This window comes from Aedes aegypti, chromosome 3 (assembly GCF_002204515.2).
Source record: "Aedes aegypti strain LVP_AGWG chromosome 3, AaegL5.0 Primary Assembly, whole genome shotgun sequence".
Lineage (NCBI taxonomy): Eukaryota > Metazoa > Arthropoda > Insecta > Diptera > Culicidae > Aedes > Aedes aegypti.
In genome coordinates, this window is record NC_035109.1 from 161432772 (window position 1) to 161454020 (window position 21249).

Genomic DNA, 21249 nt, shown 5'->3' on the forward strand with positions numbered 1-21249 from the left:
TTATGTCTTGTTTTGGGCATTTTTCAAACAACTTTAGCACGGTAAGATGACGTGAATTCTGGCAGAACAATCTGCGTTCAGTTTTTTGCTCACTAGCGTTCAAATTTTTGAACTGAACAATGAGCAAGCCTACTTGATCACTCCGTTCAACAAATTGAACTGGAACGCGAGCTGAACACGTTCAAATGCACCACTGTGCTAGTGACTTGTACTATAACTTGTTTTCTTCCATGTTATGTCGATAATAAATGTTAACATCAACTTGAAAATTATTTTAGGAACGTTTTTGAAAACCGTGTTTTCCTGCGTGTTCACCAACCATATGGGGCATTATGAGCCACCCAATGGGGCAGTATGAGCCACCTAATTCAATTGTATGATTTTTTATTTAAAGCAATATAGAGAAGAATGAATGATAAAGTGTACGATATTGGAAAGGAAATTGTATTAGCATAGCTTGAGGTTGTCAATTCTAGAAGTTTATTTTTGATAGATACATGACATATAGTAAACAGACTATGTAGTTCTAGTATTGAATTGCAACACTTGGTTCAACCTATTTTCTAGCAAAGTTTTCCATTTGCAATGGTGCAACAAGATGACTGTGCAGTAAAAATGAACTAGTATATTTAGGCAATGCCTTTTTTATGTTCAAAACACCGTTTTCTTTGCTTAAATCTAGGGGGCTCATATTGCCCCGCTCCTTCATTTTTTAAATTTTATTCTATTTTCCAATAATTTTGTTTACGAACAAATCTAATTTCGCTCACGAAATGATCAGTATTATCAGAAGTTTCAATGGATTGATAAAATTTACCACAATGATAAATATAATTGTCGCCTAGCCTGAATTGAAAACTGTCAAACTTATAAGCTTTTTATGACAAGAAACAAATTTATACACTTTTTTGAATATTTCAAGTGTTGAAACGAATATTCTTACGGTTTTTATTGTGGTGGCTATTTGAAGCATCCTCTAGCAGATCATAATGACACTATACATTAAAACGCTGTCAAACAAACGAATTTGTCAGGTTCCCCATTTTGTCAGCCTAAAATTCATCGAGGGGCTGACAAAATCGGGTCCTTACTGTAACAGCACTATTTGACGTTTGAGCGATGCCGTGCTATGTATGTGACCATGGCATATGGCACCGAACAGATGTCAAATTAGTGAACTCGTGTACTGGTCCATACCAACTGAGTGAGTAGCTCAATACTCACTACGCAGTGACACCCAAACAGATTTGAAATAGCAATATAAATCACAACTGTTGTACAAAGTTCAAGCCCGAAGGTTAATTACAGCTGGTTAAAATTTAAAAAGTGGTAAGTGATTCTACACACATGGGATCTTCACAGTACAAGCAACAGTTGGAGGGTCAAATTTTCGAAAACTGCATTTTCATTACAAATGAGTGTTGATTAAAGATACTGTTTTATTCAATGGTTATACATTTTCCTTAGAAACGATCAACTAATTGAATGATGTATGCTTGCTCTTGTTCTCGCCAGTCGGAATCGCCAGCATCGCCCAGGTTACCAGCATATTCGCGCATGACATGCCGAATGGTTTTCATCGAAGCGTTTCTCAGATTCAAAATTTGAAGAATCCGCTGTTTTACCACATCGGTTGAGCTCACTTCCAGAATAATGTAATCGATCAGCTGTAGAGTGAATAATCCTCCCGAAAGTCTTTTCACGTAAATAGCATCCTCGTCTTCGTCAATCTCACCAGCACTCTGAATGAAAAGTGAAAAATTAGTTTCTTCTGATTCATTTCAACGACTTAAAAACTTACCACTTGCTGGTCAATCTCGCGATCAACAATTTCTACTTTATCCAGGTACTTGAAATGTAGTTCCATTAGCCTTTCGACTTTCTCGAAATCGTTTTCAGTGAACTTTGTAAGCATCCTTTGTCTCTGCCCACCTTTGCAATTGCGCAACATCGATGCCACGATCGACACAACGTGTTCCTCGTGTTCGTCAGTGCTGAGGAGACGTTTCTTGTTGCGTTTCGGTGTCTTCATGAACAGTGGGAAGATAGTTCGCAATCCGAGAATGTCTACAAACTTGTTGCAATTGTCACGCCCATCTGGTCCGGACATGGCATGGTCAAGTACCTTTAGCGATCCGTTACGAGACAGCTTTTTCTCCCGCAACATTAGGTTCATCAACTGAAGCCCTTCGCCTTTGAGAAACTTGTCACGATTTTCAGTTGCCATCAGGGCAGAGCAGAGACTGTTGAAGAGATTTTCCATAAATTCTTGCTCTTCGGTTGATGATGGATCATGTCGTTTGTAGGCCTGAAATAGGTTAACTTATTTAGTGCATCTGATTACATTGAACTATTGTGCATAAACAGGTCAGAGATAACGAGTTATTTGCCAATTCGCAGTCCGATAGTGGGTTTTATACACTGCCTCTATTTATACATAAGTCCCATGTTAAAAAATGACAAACTGAAAAAAAAGATTGAAATGTGCAAAAAATTTCCATTATGAAAAGATCCTGGACCGACCGGGAATCGAACCCAGACGCCTTCAACATGGATTTGCTTTGTAGCCGCGGTCTCTAACTACTCGGCTAAGGAAGACCCCTTCTTTTGTAAACATTACACTCCGGTGGTAGCTTGGGATTTTTTCCTGTTCCAAACGACACACATTCATACATCCGTATGAAATACCACCCTTGGCACTTCCTCCGGGAGGTGCCCGAGCTTGTGGTCCATCAGAATAGATATGTAGAGAAGGTGTGGGGCCCAGATAGCGGTAGCGGTAAACGCGCAGTTATTCAGCAAGTCCAAGCTGAGGGTCGTGGTCGAGGATCTTTTCGGGTTGGAAATGTTCTCGACTTCCCAGGGCATAAAGTATCATCGTACCTGCCACACGATATACGCATGCAAAAATGGTCATTGGCATAGTAAGTTCTCAGTTAATAACTGTGGAAGTGCTCATAAGAACACTAAGCTGAGAAGCAGGCTCTGTCCCAGTGGGGACGTAACGCCAGAAAAAAGAAGAAGATGTAGGAAAGGTATCGACCGTGATTGTTTGCATTTTATTTGTTATGGCTATATCGGTCATACGACTCAAAGGCAAAGGGAGTCTACAGAAGATTTTTTTTACAAAATGATGAAATGATAGGCGTCGCAAGGGAGCGACAAGATTGAAATTAATTAGGTGGTGAAAATTGAGCAAGCCATAGGGGAACCAGTAAAGCATCGAAGCGTCTTGTATTCTACCTAGCACTGATGACAAATTCCATTTAACATGGGTTGCAGTATGGATGAGGTAGACGTTCGTGCAGATGAGTTATATTGTTGGATTTATACTTGCCAGATTTCCGTGCCATTCAATAATGATTGAACGGTACAGTGGTAGCCAATATGATTAGCGATCTGAAGATCATTGTATGTAGGCTTGCACCCACTTGTTTTACCTTTTTTATTTTATGGTTTGTTTGATAAACCAGAGTCATATAAAGTACAAAATACTATTATATACAAAATTATAAAAAGCATCTAACGAAATTGTCTGAAGTTGTATTAACCACGTATTCTCACGTATCGCTCTCTGTAACTATCATAACATGCTGCACATTATGAGAGACTGTTTATCGTATACTGCTACAAGTTTGATCAGATTGGGGGGATAGTAGTGCATGATAAAACCCCTCTAAACATGCTCCTAGCCTGGGGGGCACTATTGCTATTGGAAGTTCGTGAATTTTTTATCGTACCAGTAAAGAAAAACCCCTATCCCCAACGGTAAACAAGCGAGAAAAATGGATTTTATCATAGCTCTCTCTTTGGGGCTCTCGTTCGCTGCTTCCATTTATCAGACTTGTTACACCTTGCGATACAATGACGATCGTGGACCGCAACAGATGGGATGTTTTTCTTTTCTTGCTTTGATCGTGCTTCATACTCAAATGAGTGCGAATTCTGCAATGCCTGCTCCACATTTGTCTACATAGATGGAATCTATGCATTTTAAACAATCTTTTATTTCCGAATAAGCATTCACTTCACTGAGTTGGATCTCAGTTATGTGAACAAATTTGTTGGCTGGGTAACTAGAAGCTGGAATATACGAGGAGTCGTTTTAATTTATTTTATTTGCATCGGTCAGATTCCAGCACAAAGCGCGACCAACAAACGTTTGCGGAAAACAATCCTTCAAACGTTCCCGAAAGAATCACGGAGAATGAAAGATTGCATTCACTTGTGATTGTGTTGAGACACATTGGCAGCGCGACTCATATTGATGTGAATGATCCCAACTAACAATTTTAGCGCTATAACCCAAGATTATGTGCTTTGTTCTGTATAACAGTTGAATTGAAGCAGTGAACGCAGCAAAAAATGAAAACTGTCAAAAATAGAACTATTAGCGTTAATACAGCTGTATCACAAACGATTTGCAGCTCGTTAGTCATACAGCGAAGAAGCTGTAAGCTGTAAAAAAAAACAACTTGTGACGCATCTATTGCAATTCTATTAACTATTGCTAATTAAAAAATAGAAAACTCATACCTAATTTTCGAAGAATCAATTCAGGAGCAGGGACCATCAGTTAACAGAAAACTAGATTTTCACATTTTATTTTTCGCGAATTATGTAATTTACACTATGCCAGCTTCCGTCTGCCAATCTATGCCTTATTTCTATCTCCCATAAGCCGGAACCACCCTCCGGATCCTGCCAAAATTATTCTCCGCGGATCGCCCTTTTACAATGAACTGTGGATAGGTTCCGCTTCTCACTGCCCTGCTTCCAGGGTGCCTTCGCTTTGTGGTACTTGTAGTTCCTGTGGTGCCTCAGTTTGCCGTAGTTGATGGCATAGAAGAACACCATTCCGCCGACGATGACCTGGAAGAACGGGGCAATTCCCATCCGCTTGGGATTCCAGTACTTGTGTTGCCATCTCCAAAAGGCACGGCTCACGGCTCCAGCGGCAGCCTTGGGTTCTTGTCACGGCGGCCAAACCAAGCACCCAATTCGTTCAACTCAGCCCTGTGCTAGGCAGCCATTTTTTCGAAGTCAGCATCAAACTCAAGAACAACAACGTACATTAACACCGCTGACGCTATGACGGATCCCTGTAGTAACTTGTCCGTATGAACATGAAACTATTGAGAACCAGAGCTACCGGTCCAAAGCCCGGATAAAGTGTGGATGGTTGTGATGGTTGTTATCCATGGCCATCATGTAAAGAAAATGGATACAGTGGGGGACCGAAATCCGGTTAGTCTCGAAATCGTAGACGTACGAATCTCGGCCCCCCACAATGAACCCCAACGCCAAGGTGTGATGCGACCCGTGCCGATGGAAGAATGGTTGAGGGGGTTTCATAAATGCTCAATCACACACGGAGCCTGAAGAGCACCAGGGCGAACTCTTCAGTATGCAGCTCTTGCTGCATTATGGCAGGGTAATGATGCAGTTGACCTTTATTTCCCTAGCGACTCGTGGGACCAACAAAATGAATACCAGTGTTAGCAAACCAATCAAAGGTGACGACTGCCTCACACAGTCGGAAAAGATGGAAGTGGAGAACTCACTAAGTCAGCTTGGGCTTACAGAAGACCAGCTACTGTGCAGTTCACAAGAGGAGATGGAATTTACTCCGTCCCAGAAACCCAACGCACCGGGCAAGTCCAGCGCGGGACATTCAGAAGATCCTGGTATCCCCTCGTCGATTGAATCGGTGAACACGGACGACGACAAGGATGATGGAATCAAGGTCGTTATCAACACCTCTAAACCTGTACCATCCAAAAAAGGACCCAAAATGGACGATCCTATGGATGGTGAGGAAGCTGAAGGCAATGTAACTCCCAGAAAAAAACCTAACGCGCTCACAAAGGAAGCAGCTCAAAGCTCTCCGGGAAAGCGGACTAAGCCGAAACGAGGCTTTATCCAAAATCCTGGCAAAAGAGGGTGCTTGCTTCTTCGATGGATCGTCAATGGACATGCTGTCGAAATCCAAGTTCATCCTCAACTATCGATTTGGAGAAATCCAGTTGAGGAAAATTAAGAGAACACCCTCCGTTTCCAACCACAAGCCGAATAAGGAGCTGGCCCAAGAAAATTCTGAGGAAGCCCCTGATTCAAACAGTGGTAAAAGGAACGCAATTTCTCGCCCAAAGACCACCATGAAGGCTAGCGTGTCCGCTCCTAAAGGAAAAGTTCCGAGCTCAGCTTCAATTCCCTGCTCAAGTGGTACCAACTCAATGGTATCTAAAAAAAGCAGTGGAAAAGAAATGAGTGAAGTCTTGACCACAGGGGCGAAATTCGCAGGCCTGGATGTGATGGGTGGGAAAAACAAAGTTCTGAAACCTAACCCGAAACAAAACCGTGATGATCCGCAACATCCAAAGAAGGGCGATGCTCGCCTGGATAAAAGCGGAACTCCTAAATATGGCGCTTAAGGCAGTTCAAGTGAATCTCCACCACGCACAGAGTGCAAAAGATGTACTCTGTCGGAGATTCACAAAAGAAAAATTGACGGTGGCGCTTATTCAGGAGCCGTGGGTCAATAAAACCAGGATACTAGGTATTCAACTAAACTCATGTAAGTTGGTATATGATGATTAGACTGGCCCTTAAACAAAAAAGTTGTAAAACTTAACGGGGCACCCCCTAGATATGAGCCTTAGGGTAAGAAAAACGCTCTCTCAAAATTTCAACTCAATTGGTTGCTCCACCAGCTGGCGCAATCGTTATGAAGATTGTATGGGATATTCGTCTCAAATATATTGAAAATTGACCCTATGTCACTGTTTCGTTCCGTATGCTAATTGTTCACGTTCAAAAAAGCCCAGAGTGACAAATACACTAGTTGATACCCTAGTGAACATAATTGCAGAAGGTTGTATCTGGATTTAATCTCATTTTCATTACTTTTTCAGTTGTTGAAAGTTAGGCTTAGATCCGCACTCCCGTACAGTCACTTATATGCATGCGACATGTGCCTCAGCTCGCCCAGCGTCATAGGTGGCTATGATGCGCTTAGTGGTTACCTCCAAGCTATGTCGAAGAAATACAAGCAGTATTGCATGATATACTTCAGATGGTTAAAACACCAACTTTATTAATTTTGATCGTGGTACAATCTTCTACAATATTCTTCGCTATTATATCAAGTAGTGTTTTTGAAATTCTGGGTCCAATTGATTGCGATCATCAATTTTCCTGAACCAAATAGTAGATGATGTGCAGTTGCTCATATGTTTGAGCTGAAAATCCCATATTAACTTCAATTCAAATGCGCCAGCTCATGGAACGACCAAATGAGCTGAATTTTTCAGAAAGGCTTCCTCTAACCCCAAGAAATAATCCTGGGGGGTGCCCCGTGGAATCATACAACTTTATTTTTCTCCCATACTGAGCTGGGTCAGTCTAATGATGATAGTCAGCTATCTCCAAGAGTGGCTATCTTAATACGCAATAATAACACTAAATGTTTTCCTATTACAGAATTCATTAAAAAGGACATCGTGGCAGTCAGAATGGAGGTGCCCACCGCTAGGGGAAAATCTGAGATCCTCATGGTTTCAGCGTATTTTACTGGCGATGCGGAGAATATTCCTCCACCAGAGATAGCTGCGATTGTCCATTACAGCCGTATCCACAACATCCCGTTCGTCATTGGTTGCGACGCGAACGCGCATCACACCGTATGGGGAAGTACAGATATCAACACCAGAGGTGAGTATCTTTTACAGTTTCTTTCCTCCAAAAACATCAATATATGCAATGTTGGCGACAAGCCTACATTTTCAAACTCCATTCGACAGGAAGTGTTGGATTTGACTTTATGTAGTCCATCTATTTCTGACAAAATAAAAATTGCCATGTTTCTGATGAAACATCAATGTCAGACCATAAACACATAATATTCGACTGGGAAGGGGGTCTAACGATAGAAAGAACGTTTAAAGATCCTAAGAAAACTGATTGGGAAACCTATTCAGCAATTCTCCAATCTGAATCATACATAATTGAAAATAATATTAAATCCATAATGCAGTTGGAATCGGCGTCCACCTGCATTAAAAACAAAATTCTTAATGCTTATCAAGAGAGTTGTCCGACTAGAATAACTAGTTCGAGTAGAGATGTTCCATGGTGGAACAAAACTCTAGATAAGCTCAGAAAAACAGCGCGTAGAGAATTTAACCGCGCTAAGCGTACTTCCGATTGGAGCCTATACAAAAAAGCTCTAACAGACTATAATAAGGAGCTAAGGCGCTCAAAACGGAAATCATGGGTTAGTATGTGCGAGAACATAGAGATGACCCCCGTGGTAGCCAGGCTTCAAAAAACACTCTCAAAAGAACACTCCAATGGTCTGGGTAGTATCCGTAGAGTCGACGGTTCATTCACTGTAGAGCCAAGCGATACAGTGAGTGAAATGTTAAGAATTCACTTCCCTGACTCAATTCCTCAATCAAGAATAAGTGACGAAGGTACTGAGATTGCTGTTTCAGTTCCACAAGAGACCATATCTTTGGTTTCTGGGACAAAAAGAGACGCAATTAAGGTTGCCAAAGAAGTTTTTACTTGTGCCAGAGTTGAAAGGGCTGTGAGATCTTTTGAGCCATTCAAATCTGCTGGCATGGATGGGATCTTCCCAGCGTTAATCCAGAAAGCGGAGAAAACGCTAATGTGTGGGCACATGGTAGAGCTTTTTAGGGCGAGCTTGATTTTAGGGCATATTCCAGATGATTGGCGTCAAGTTCGAGTTGTCTTCATTCCTAAAACAGGTAAAAAAGACAAAACAAATCCCAAAGCATTTAGGCCGATCAGTTTGTCATCCGTGATGCTTAAAATCATGGAAAAGGTATTGTGCGAATACATAAATTCTAAATTTATGAAAGCAATGCCTCTTTCACAACACCAATTTGCGTATCAGAGTGGCAAATCCACGATCTCAGCACTACATTCGTTAGTCAATAAGATCGAAAAAACTCTACAAGCTAAAGAAATCGCTCTTGTAGCATTTCTTGACATTTAGGGGGCATTCGATAATGCTTCTTACTCGTCTATAGGATCGGCAATGTTGAGGAGGAATTTCGACCCATGCATTGCTACCTGGGTACATGCTATGCTAGCCAATCGACAGATCTCCTCTGAGCTAAGTGGTTCGTGCGTCACTGTAAAGGCTGCAAGGGGGTGCCCACAAGGTGGGGTACTTTCACCGTTGCTTTGGTCACTGGTGGTGGACGAGCTTCTAGATAGCTTAGAAAGGAGAGGCTTCGAAGTGGTAGGATATGCAGATGACGTGGTCATTATTGTACGAGGCAAATTTGAAGATGTTATATTCGAAAGGATGCAGCTAGCTCTTGATCATACCTTTTCCTGGTGTCAACGAGAGCAACTAGGAATAAATCCTTCCAAAACCACCATCGTACCTTTCACAAAACGTAGGAAGGTACAATTGAGAACCCTTCTCCTAAACGAAACACAACTGACTTGCTCAAAGGAAGCCAAATATCTTGGTGTCATACTTGACTCCAAGCTAAATTGGAATTCACATCTTCAAACAGTGGTGCAAAAAGGCCTCAATTCACTCTGGGTATGCTCCAGAGCACTTTATTTTATTTTATTTTTATTTTATTGATGTACAAGGGGGTCAGGGGCCAAGTCCCCAGCATAAGTTTGAAAACTCACACCGGCCATAATACACCGAAGGGGTTTTGGAGTTTGGGAAGTGGGCAACGCAACATCTTTGACCAGAAGGTTCTTTAAGTTTTGCTTCTACTCTTGACTTCTAATACACGTATGAATGATGCAAGGCCAAAAGAACATGAATCAGTCATACATATAGCGGTAGTGAAGTGTTTTGCCTAAGGATATGGGAAAGGAGGGATTTTGGGTGGTGTTTTGTAAATGGCTCTGTGGAACAAGTTTGTTATTAGTTAAAAATTTAGTTAATCTGATTCACCTTGCAATCAGTAATAAGAATATTTACAAAAACATGATACTTAACTTTTCTTGGCCAATACGCTGCCATGTCTTTCCTCTCCAATGGATTTTCCTCGTTGTAATGGCGGGTTAGATATGAAAACAAGGATAAAGAGAGAAGAAATGTTAGTGATTGTTACATGCTTTATTGCTGTATTGGCCTACAATGAAATCATAGAAAATTCGCTCTTTGGATTCCCATGATAACAATCCCCATGCAGCTTACAAGAAACTCCATGGCAATGATCACTGTACGCCATGTGCGGCATTCAGGACATCTCAACAATACTGAGGACGAACAACAAAAAATGAATCTAAAAGAGCGAAAACCTCAATGTTTCAATGTAGGATAATTCAGCTTTAATGCATGTGAGAAGTTCTTGGTGATATTCTCACAACGGCCATTCAGAATGGTTCGACGGATGTAGATAAAAGATCATTATGATAAAATTAACGCGACGACATGTTAGTGAACTCAGAACGATTATTGTATTTGCAACTGTTAATTTCGATAGTTAAACTTAGGGTCGGTTATTGTATATAACTTTTAAGATAAGCAGGAGTAAAGCACGAACGCGAAGTAATGACCTTCCATCCCATCTTCAAGTGCTCCCCACAAGCACAACACTTCATTCTGGCACTTTAGAACGTCCATGTTGTAACTTGTTCACACAAGAAATCTGCCTCGACCGAGTTGGCAGAACGCGCCCATACCCCTTTCTGAACCAAAGGACAGGGTACTCTGGGTATGCTCCAGAGCACTTGGTAAGAAATGGGGCCTGAAACCAAGTATGATTATGTGGATCTATAAAACCATTGTTCGTCCTAGAACAACTTATGCTTCTCTTATCTGGTGGCCTAAAACAAAAGAGGCTACGGCAAGGGCAAAGTTAAACAAAATCCAACGTATTTCCTGTATAGCAATTACTGGTGCAGCACGCAGTACACCCACCTCTGCCTTAGACGCGATGCTTAATCTGCCCCGGCTGGATCAATTCATAAAGCTGGACGCTGAGAAAAATGCGTTGAGGCAGAAACGAACAAAAACCCTACTATCAGGTGATCTTATGGGTCACCTCAGTATATTAAATTAATTTTCTATAAATCCAATTGTAGAAAAGTGTAGTGACAGGATGGAAATGGTAGTCAACTATGACATACCCTATCAGGTGATCATGTCTTCTCGTCAAGAATGGGAAGAAGGTGGACCCAACATCCCTCCAGGGTCTATAAAATTCTACACAGATGGTTCCAAAATGAATAATCTGGCAGGTTCTGGAGTCTACGGACCCCGAACAAAAACCTCAATTCACTTAGGACAGTGGTCTACAGTATTTCAGGCAGAAATATATGCTATCTTAGAATGTGCGTTACTATGCCTGAAGAGGAAATACAGACGCGCAAGTATATGTATTCTCTCCGACAGCCAAGCGGCTCTTCAGGCGCTTAACACTTACACGTGTAACTCAAAACTAGTGTGGGAATGCATTCTAGCTTTGAAAAAACTAGCTCTCTGCAATCGAGTTAACCTATATTGGATCCCAGGGCATGCGGGTCTAGAGGGAAACGAAATTGCTGATGAGCTGGCCAGAAACGGATCTGCTAATAGGTTCACTGGCCCCAAGCCATTCTTCGGAATATCAGACAGTTTCTTAAAAATGGAACTGAACAACTGGCTGGTTAGCCAGACCTCATCAAACTGGGATGCATCTCCTAATACGAGTCAGTCAAAAAGGCTTGTAAATATAAACCCAAAGAAAACCCAACAACTATTAGGTCTCAGCAAAAGGGATCTCAGTTTATACACTGGTCTAGTAACAGGACACTGCCCCAGCAGATACCATTTACAAAAGATCGGTGTTGTTCAAAACTCCAACTGTCGCTTCTGTGACGATGAGCGAGAAACATCAGAACACCTCATCTGCTATTGCAGTGCACAAATCCATCGTAGGTCCAGGATATTTGGTAAGCCCTTCTTAGAGCCTGCCGATATAAGGATCGCAACCCCCAGCAATGTTATAGGCTTTATTAAGCTAATTGCACCAGACTGGGGGAATTCTCACACTGCAGCTTAGGACCATTATTTCTCAATAATAAGGTGTTCATGAGCTCAGAAGTACATAGATCATTTAGTGACATACATGTCACTGGATGATGTATGTACTATACATACAGTAAAAGGGTATATCACAATAGTTCAAGTTAATTGGACGCAGTGATTCAACACCCGACAAAGAAAAAAAAAACAACGTACATTGGCGTAATCATATTAGATAATTTTTTCTCCGATATATAAAAGTGTTCCACGCTAACCATATCAACTCTAATTAACTTGCTGTACTGCAAAGGAATAGTTTGCAACCGTTTGTTTGTACTAATATAACTGTTGTTGTGAGAAAAGAAATTTTTCGACAAAAAAGATTTCGCCTTCCTCGATTGTTAGTCCTTAAACGACTATTTGTTTACAAACATTGAGTTGTCAGTGGGAACCACTTCCCAGTGGGAACCAGAGATGTTTGCTCGTTATTTTCCAATGGGGTAGTATGGGCAGTGTCAGGAGGCTGGTTCAACTTCATCTGGCGCAAGGGCGTACCCGGCTTGCCGTAGGACATGATCGTAAGGTCCGTGGACCTTCGGGTTGTACTCCGCCGGATAATCCCCGAAAGCCATCGCGCACTCTTTTCAGCAGCAGTTTCACTTAATCGCAAAAGATTCCGCAGATGGGAGCGCAAATCTACACAGCCTGTTGGATGTAAACATTGCGTTTGACGTTTCACACCCTTTACAGCCTGATGAAGTGGTGTAAGCGCGGCTATAACACCTTTTACCGTCATTATAGAATATTATATGAACCGTTTTCGATGTAGAACAAAACGGTGTGTTTTCTTTGCCTTCGATGTATACTATAGAGCTTAGTGACATTTGAACACACGTAGACTAGCATACGCTCGTCATACACAGTTTGTTTTTGTTTTCCTCAAAGAAACTTGCACACGCTTTTCAGACTCATCAAAATGCATATGGAAATATTACCCAATTTGAAAAATTTTCACGCGGGTTTTGGGTGTTTTTCGAGACAGAGTGCAGATTGTTTTCCTCTAAGGTTCACAACTACATCTACACTAGGGCACCCATACCATCGGACGTGATAACCACTATGAGCCTCTGTACGTGCCATAAATTCTTTTGTTCTCATGACTTTTACTGTGCGCCGTGTGTTGGTGCTGTCTCGCTCTCTCTTACGGGCAACTTGAAAACAGGGCGCACAGTAAAAGTCAAACGTTTTATAGCATGCATAGGCTCATACAGAGGGCTTAGAGAATGTTTATATTTGCTCTAGGGAAAGTGTACCAGTTATAGCCATAGTGGTTCCCTATTTGGCCACATGCAAAATGAGGATAATTTCCACATTTTTGACCGTTTTAAATATTTTCACATCAAGATATAAACTATATCTTACTGCTAAAACACAAAAAAACTTTTCAAAATGTTTAGACATTAAAGTTATTACGTATGGTGAAATAGGGAACCACTATGGCCATAACTGGTACACCTACCCTAAATGTTAGTTGGGGAATCAACAAATGAACACAAACATCAGAGAAAGTTGGTTAATTTTTCTGCGTTTCATCTCTCTCTTCGGGATGAACGCCACAGGACTGAAACGGCTGTCATCCACGAACAACTGAAGTGAAGCCAAAAATTTGGTGCTGGAGAAGGTGCTGATTTGACAGCTCGTCCAAAAATACCGTTTTAGGCACGAGACACACAAGTTTTCGAATACGACATTCATGTTTTACCTATCAATCTGGTGTTGAGTGCGTATTACTTTAACCAGTTTTTCTATAATTGCTTGATAATTTAGCCACATTTTATTGGGAACAACGAAAAACGATTATCAATAGTATAATGTTTTTCTCATTGTTCTTCTCATACGACATTTGTCGCTTCCGCACGGGGTTTGATGAGGGCAAAGCCTAAATTTGTTTACTCCAGCACTAGCGCCACACAGATGGTGGTAGGCTTCAAGAACTAGCGCTTTCTTCAGGGGGTTGATGAACGCACGACATTTTCTACAGTCACCCCACAATTATGGATCAACTAAGGATCATTTTTGTGAACAAAATATGATTTAAAAACATGGTGACGCAGAACAAAACAAAACTACCTTCCTGGCACTGCATAATTTAGTTGTTTTTGAGAATACACCTCAAAACACCCGGTTATTTACGAAAAAGTGTCGATTTCAATACAAATTGCAAACGATGTCGACCCCACAGATGTGGATCAGTGGGCGAGGAGGATCCTTATTATGGATCAAATCGCTTCATATTATGGATCAAAACACAACAACAGCAATCTATCTGCGAGGAAAACGAATGGTGTGCTACTGAAAGCATATGTTTTGGTGTTTGTTTCGAAATCGTCTTATCTTTGATTCATAACTGTGGTATGGTTTTCAATGCCCCACACATAAGAATCAACGCTTCTGGGAATACGGTTGACATTTTATTTTTTACGGACGGAAAAAATAAGCTCAAACATATAATAATTGATTGCGATGCTGTACAGATTTATGGTTCACGTAGGTAAAATGGGTTCTGCGTAATTGCAACTATATTTCATGAAATATTCCCGTTTTGATCGAACTCTGATCCATATCTGTGTGCTATCCATAACTGTGGGGTGACTGTATATAGTGTTGCTGTGATCGGGCTTCACAGGTAACACACGCTGGCTCAGGAGTGCAAAATGAATGTAACGTGAAACGATTTTCCCATGCCTGGTAATGATGAACTTTAAAAACCTACTGAAATTTCCATTAGTTCAATAACAACATAGTATCGCTAGACTATTTTCAATTTAAAAATTTTGCTACATTTCTCATTAAAAAATTAGGAAGAAAATATTAAAATCTCAATCATTTTTGATAGCTTGAAACATCCGCCATTTTCAAAAATGATCGAAAATTGAACATGATTTAAAAAAAAAAAATTTTTTCTCCACTAAGTAAATACATGTTGATATTTCTTCAAGATGCACTTGGAAATGTTTATTTTTCCATTAAAATGAAAAAAAGTATTAATATTTACTGAACAATGTTTCTATTCGCCCCATTGCGGGGAGAATAGAAACATACAACATTTTCATAAATCTTTGTATGCTATAGTTTTCATTTTTTAACAGCAATTGGGGTCTTAGCAAAGTAAGACGCGACCCATATCTAAGGCTAATAAAATTTGTTTTTTTTATCCACACGGTTTAAGTTGTACACATTTGAGCATGTCGGAAAGTGTTTCTATTCGCCCCATTTTACGGTATCTCAATTTTTAAAACACCAGAAAAAAAATCCCTTAAATTTACGCATATAAAGGACATTTTCACTGCAAACATAATTTTTTATGTGAAATATGTTCGAAATTATGGGACCACGACAAAGCCTTGACATTTTATGCTTCTATCGTCTTTTTATTATCTTTATTAACGATATTTTCAGCCTTGTGCTGATTCATCTCGGTAACTTATATAGCCTTGATACCAGCGAAATTTCGAGAAATTTTCCGCGAATTTCTCTTGTCCCTAAACATCGTATAAGGCATCATCTAAAATGCTTAAAACTGACAAGAAGTGATTGAAACGAATAAAGTGAAAAAAATTAAATAACATCGAGGCACTTGAAGATTGCGTCCAGTACTGAAAAAAAACTTTTTCTTACTTACTTACTTATAGTTTTATTGAGATCGTAGACAGTTTACAATGGATCATTGAATAGTTTTTGTCTGGGAGGGAGAAACCAATACAAAATGTATCTACGTCACAGTGAGCCGAGATTTTGCTGTCACGAACTGTCCCTGTGAGCCCGGAACTTAAACTACGGACAAACATTATAAAAGCGCGTAATTAGCCAAAGCATATTTTTGCATTTCATCAAAAGTAGTAAAAATCGAATTAGAATAAATTCATGCACTTTCAAAAGTAACGTCACGAGAGCACCGTTTCTTCTAATTGAATATAACGTATTGGAATGAGGCTCTTTTTACTGTTTTTTTTTTAATTAAACTGAAAATTAAACGCATAGAAACCTGAAGCCCTTTTTCAATGTTTGTCCAGAAAGATCGAAGGTACACAACAAATGAACAGTTTGCCTATCTTTGCTTGCCATAGCGGCCGTTTTGGTTATTTTAATGATCCATTCGTGTTACATTTAGTTTTTGACTGAGATGGGTTGACCGAACAGCAGTGACGTAGAAACTAAGCAACATATACTGACATTTAAATTCATACATGCTAGTCAATCTTTAGGATGGAAAATTTAGAAAAAAAAAACCCTTCGTAATAGGGTCCTAAAATGTTCAATGAAATCTTGTTTTATTTTAATAACACGAAAGAGCATGTTACTGCAAACTACTTTAGCAATTTTTCCCGCTCAAATATCGGCTATATTATATTTAAACATTAATTTAAAAATTTGGTCCATAAAGGTCGGAAGGGACACGGAAAACAAAATACACCCAAAATGTAAGTTTAACGCAAGGGGTGTGATAAAATCTAAAGAAACATAAAAAAAATGTTTTTGGACTTAAACAAACGAAAAGCATTAAAAAATTGAGTAAACATGTGTTTTTGGCCTAAACTTAAGCGTTTGGCACTAAAATTTGGACAGGGCTTTAGGATCCTATTGCAATAGGTGAGTGACAGTTATAGGAAAAAAAAGGGATGAGGATGAGGAATTTGGGGAGAAGCCGTTGGAACCAATCTTCGATTAGTTCAATACCAGCATGCTCATGCAGATCATCAGTGGGGTGCAAATAGTCTAAGTTCATCATCATTTTGAGAACTCGATTCTGTTTTCGTTCAATCTTTGTGCGATGAGATTGGGCACAGGTGTGTCTTGCATAGAAAGCGTAGGTTAAAATTGGTCGAAACATTTGTTATCTACTTAAAAGTTTGGATTGTTGCTATTAAATGAATAATCAATCATAGTATTTCATGATAAACACATATTTAATGTAATTGAGGTACCAATCATAAAATACGTAACGCTTATAGAAGAAAATGTTTATTGGATGCAAAATGACATCATATTCAGGATTTAACTGAACATTCTTTATTGAAAGTGTTGCGACGAGTATGAAATGGTCAAAATTTTTATAAGTTGCTAATAAGGAATAACATAAAAAAACACTTTTAATTACTGCCGTCAGAGGCGCCAACTTCATGGAAATATTAAGGGGGCAAAGTTGTTTGAATCATATTCTGAAAATAGGTAGATTGAATCAAATTCAGAAATTTGCGAAGCAAATTTCCATTTAAATATATTAAATACTAGTTGACCCGACAAACCTTGTTTTGTCCCAAAGTAGGCTGGTTGATAATGTGAAACAAACTTCTACTAAAAAAGTGTCAGTTTTCTACCCCTGTTTTCCTTAATTTTCCCATGAAGTTCTTCGACTTTTTGTACACAGAAACACGTCGGAACACTTCAAGAACTTAGCTGTGGAAGAATGAGGTGAATCCATTGACTCGTTCTCTAGTTATTTCGTGACATACGAACACCATTCCATTTTTATTTATATAGATAGATAGATTACTATATGTACTAAAAAAGAAGTGTAAATAGAAAATTTCCAACATTTTCACATTTGATTTCGCGATTTTCTTATAATAACATCAATACATAGATTGTAGCCCATCTAATTCGGAGATAAAATTTGAGACACGCCTTAGTTAACCTAAGGTTTTCAATATTGTTTAAATTATTTGCAGATAAGCTTCCGGTTTGCTCTACAAATACCCACATGATGAGGAGCACAAAGCTGCCAAAAGTAGTTCAAAGTCCTTAATTTCACGAAAGTGAAAATTCGACATTGATTTTTATTTGGGCTTACTTGCAATGATCGATTTCTCTTCATCGTTGCTCTTTTTGCATTATTATAGAAAACTGATTCATTTTTCGTAAAACTTTTTAGATCGCAGAATCTTGCATCATAAGTTAGAAACATTGCGGAAGTATTTATTTTGGCAAAGTTATTAGCGAAATAGAGTATTGACAAACTTAGATAAGCCTTATAAAGCAACAGTGTCGAATTATTAAAACTACTTATTCGTAAGATTTGTAGTTTAGCTTCTAATAAAGAAAAAAAAATGGAAGTTTGATGGTGCTTGGCAAAGTTGCTTTGAAACGTCCTTTCAAATTCATTTTTGTTGATAGAGGATACATTTGAGAGAATTGATTATAGAATTGAATGAGAAGCACCATACAGTGAGTAAATTATTAAATGATAACTGTACGAATTTATTTAGAGACTTCAAACCGATCTTTAAATGAACTTAATTAGGTAGGGTCGATGTACCAATAGCTGCACACCTAAAATCGAAAAATAAAGCCAGCAGTAATGTTTTTACATCATCGGAAAGCTTAAAATGACATGACTAAAAATATGAAGAAATAGGGGACCGTCCATAAATGACGTAGCATTTTAGGGGGGAGAGGGGAGTCTACGGCTTTGCTACGAACCATGTATTAGATATGGGAAAATAGGCTACGATGGAGGAGGGGGGTGTCAAAAATTGACCAAAATATACTACGTCATTTATGGACGGTCCATAGCTTCATAGTACCTAGGATTCTTTCTTAGCCTGGCCCATAAAGACATAGCTGTGCCTGGTACGTCCAAAAACCATATGGGACATCTATGCTTTTATTACCAGTAATATTCGCGGATACAGAGCAATACTATGCTGAAGGTATCTGGGTTCAATTCACGGTCGGACCAAGATCTTTTCGTAATGGAAATTGCCTTCACTTCCCCGAGAATAAAATATGATCGGTCCTGCCGAACCACATACGAATGCAAAAAATGGCAACAGGCAAAGAAAGCTCTCAGTCAATAACTACGAAAGTGCTCTAAGAACACTCCTAAGCTGATGAACAGGGTCTGTTCCAATGAGGATGTAATGCCAATAAGAAAAAAAAACAAGAAGCCCATAAAAGTTGACCAGTTTGTATGAAAGATAGGAAAACTTTGCAAATCTATTGTCCAATATTGTACCAAGGTATATCCTAACAAATGTTTTTTTCCTCCCCGAATAGCGAATCATGCAAAATTTAGCATTCGTTACTCATACTTACCGCCAATTGTTGTAGGAGAACATCAATTCCGTCTAAATTTCCCAACAGAATCCTGTTTTCGTTGGTGTCTTGCAGAAGGATAGACAAAATTTCGCTACAGTAGAGCTTGTTGACATCGAATGGCATCTTCATCCTCAACCGCTTCAAAATCCACTGTACCAAACCCTGTTCAGCGATTTCTTTGGCAATTTCCGACTTTATCTCCATCAAGTTCTCGAAAATGGCCAGTGTATTATGAACGCCATCTGCTTCTTCCTTCACGGTTTCATCCAACCGTTCCAAGTTTTGAACTAGCAAACCGGCAGCCTGTTGATTCCTCAGTGCCTCAATTAGAGTTTCGGCACCATCCAAGCTTTCATGTAAAATGTCGACATCGGTTAGTTCCTGAATCAAATCGACCACAGCAACGCTTATGTCCGTGTTCTGGTGTGATAACAGTTCCAATAAACTGGAAACACCATTCAATTCTACTAGCAACGGATACAGGTCCGGAACCGTAGCTACTGAATGAAGCTCCTGTAGTACATCATTCAGCTCGATTTCGCTTTCCATAAACTTTTCGGGGTTCTCGGGAAACTTGATTCGCATTTCCTGATTCTTCAACACTCGCTTTTCGAACAGCAGAAGAATCTTTTTAAGACTGGCTTCGTCCAGTACTTCTCCTTCGGCTTCTTCCGATTCCACATACTTAAGAATATCAAGCCGTTCTTGTTCGCTGATTTGCGGTTCTTTTTGGCTCACCTGCGGGTTTGCCCGTACGTTTGAAGATTCCGCATTATCTCGTCTTACTTTCGGGGGTGGTTCCGCTGTAGCAACCGGCCTTGGCTCAGATGAATCCTCATCGTCTTCTTCAAAATCCGAGGGTCGTTTGGGCGTCTGCTCCGGCTGAAATAATAGGACAGTTTTAACGATAATGTTACAAACATACAACTTTAGCTTACTTACTTTGAATGAAAGAAGTTCTCCTATGTCCATTTTTCATAAACCTGGCAAATAATGCCGATAAAATTGTACCGAAAACTTAAATGCCTAATGTAGTTCCGAATCAAAATGCTTCAGCATAACAGAAATATTTTTTTGACATTTCAATGTTTACTTCAAGATGGATACACTGCAATGAAAATATAGGCATTCCCAGAGAAAAACAACCCTTTTCTAGCACGGAAAAAAAATCGTGCTTAAGGTAACACGGGACGTCTTTTACTACACTGAAATGAATTTTATTGTAGAAACTACTGAATCCGTGGTAGAAAAAAGAACTGCACCAACGATTTTCAACCGACTACATTAATCTGTTAAATCTACCAAAACATAGTCAACATCACTACACAAAAAAAATTCTTCTGTTAATTTAACCAGAGTTGTAGTATTTATGACTAGAAACATTCTAGATCTGACAAGTTTGGTATTATACTTTTGACCACACTGTGTTGTATGGTGGGTGTCATGGATTGAAATACAATGCTTTGTAGTACACGGTTAAATATTTAAATACTAAAAATCTTAAAAGTCATACCACAGACAAACAGACGTAACACTTAGAACAAATTTCGATCAAAATCATAGTCACGAGTACATGTACGCCCAATGCTAAAATTGGTGTGTTTGGCCGACGGGCCAACAGATGGCGGTAGTGTGTAAACGTCAAACGCGAACAAAACGATGCAAGCGCTGCAGGTGGTGGATTTGCCACCTACCATATTTTTGAATCGACCGTTAAAAAGGTGGTCGATGGACAATGATGAGAGTGTGACGTCTGTTTGTCTGTGGTCATACTAAAACGATATTTGATCTATTCACCCCATGGGGTGCATATCTTCAGATTAAGCATTCCCAAGTATAAATCGTATTTATCAATCGTAATGCATAAAACTCTTTAATTTTTATACTGCGGCATGCTTTTGTTTACTTTCAAGATTCCAAGGAAGAATGTTGAAACAAATGGAGTCAATTATTTGAAACAAAATGACAAATATTGGCTTTTATTTGAATAAATAATTTGATCACGTTATAATCTATAGCTATACAACTCTATTCCATAGTTCTTCAAAGACTTCGTAAACTCAGTTATTCTGCAGATTACCTCCAAACCTGCTGCTCGAACAAAGTGGAATCGTCAAACTCCTGCTGCCTTCTCGGTTGTT

General features: G+C 39.5%; 1 protein-coding gene across 1 annotated transcript; it reads right to left on the reverse strand.

Moving 5' to 3' along the window:
• Nucleotides 1–1419: 1419 nt before the first annotated feature.
• Nucleotides 1420–20204, reverse strand: LOC5578457 (beta-catenin-like protein 1). Its single transcript, XM_001656929.2, has 4 exons — nucleotides 20051–20204; nucleotides 19106–19990; nucleotides 1802–2308; nucleotides 1420–1742 (listed from the first exon to the last, which is right to left on the reverse strand). Exons 1-4 carry the CDS (start codon nucleotides 20078–20080, stop codon nucleotides 1464–1466), a joined length of 1701 nt encoding a protein of 566 aa, XP_001656979.1. The 5' UTR covers nucleotides 20081–20204; the 3' UTR covers nucleotides 1420–1463.
• Between the last annotated feature and the right edge of the window lie 1045 nt (nucleotides 20205–21249).

Coding starts and splice junctions, on each gene's coding strand:
- LOC5578457 (XM_001656929.2), bottom strand. CDS start 20,080: ATGGACATAGGAGAACTTCTTTCATTCAAA. Junction 2,309..19,105: donor TTCTCCTACAACAATTGGCG/GTAAGTATGAGT, acceptor AACCTATTTCAG/GCCTACAAACGACATGATCC. Junction 1,743..1,801: donor GCGAGATTGACCAGCAAGTG/GTAAGTTTTTAA, acceptor CTTTTCATTCAG/AGTGCTGGTGAGATTGACGA.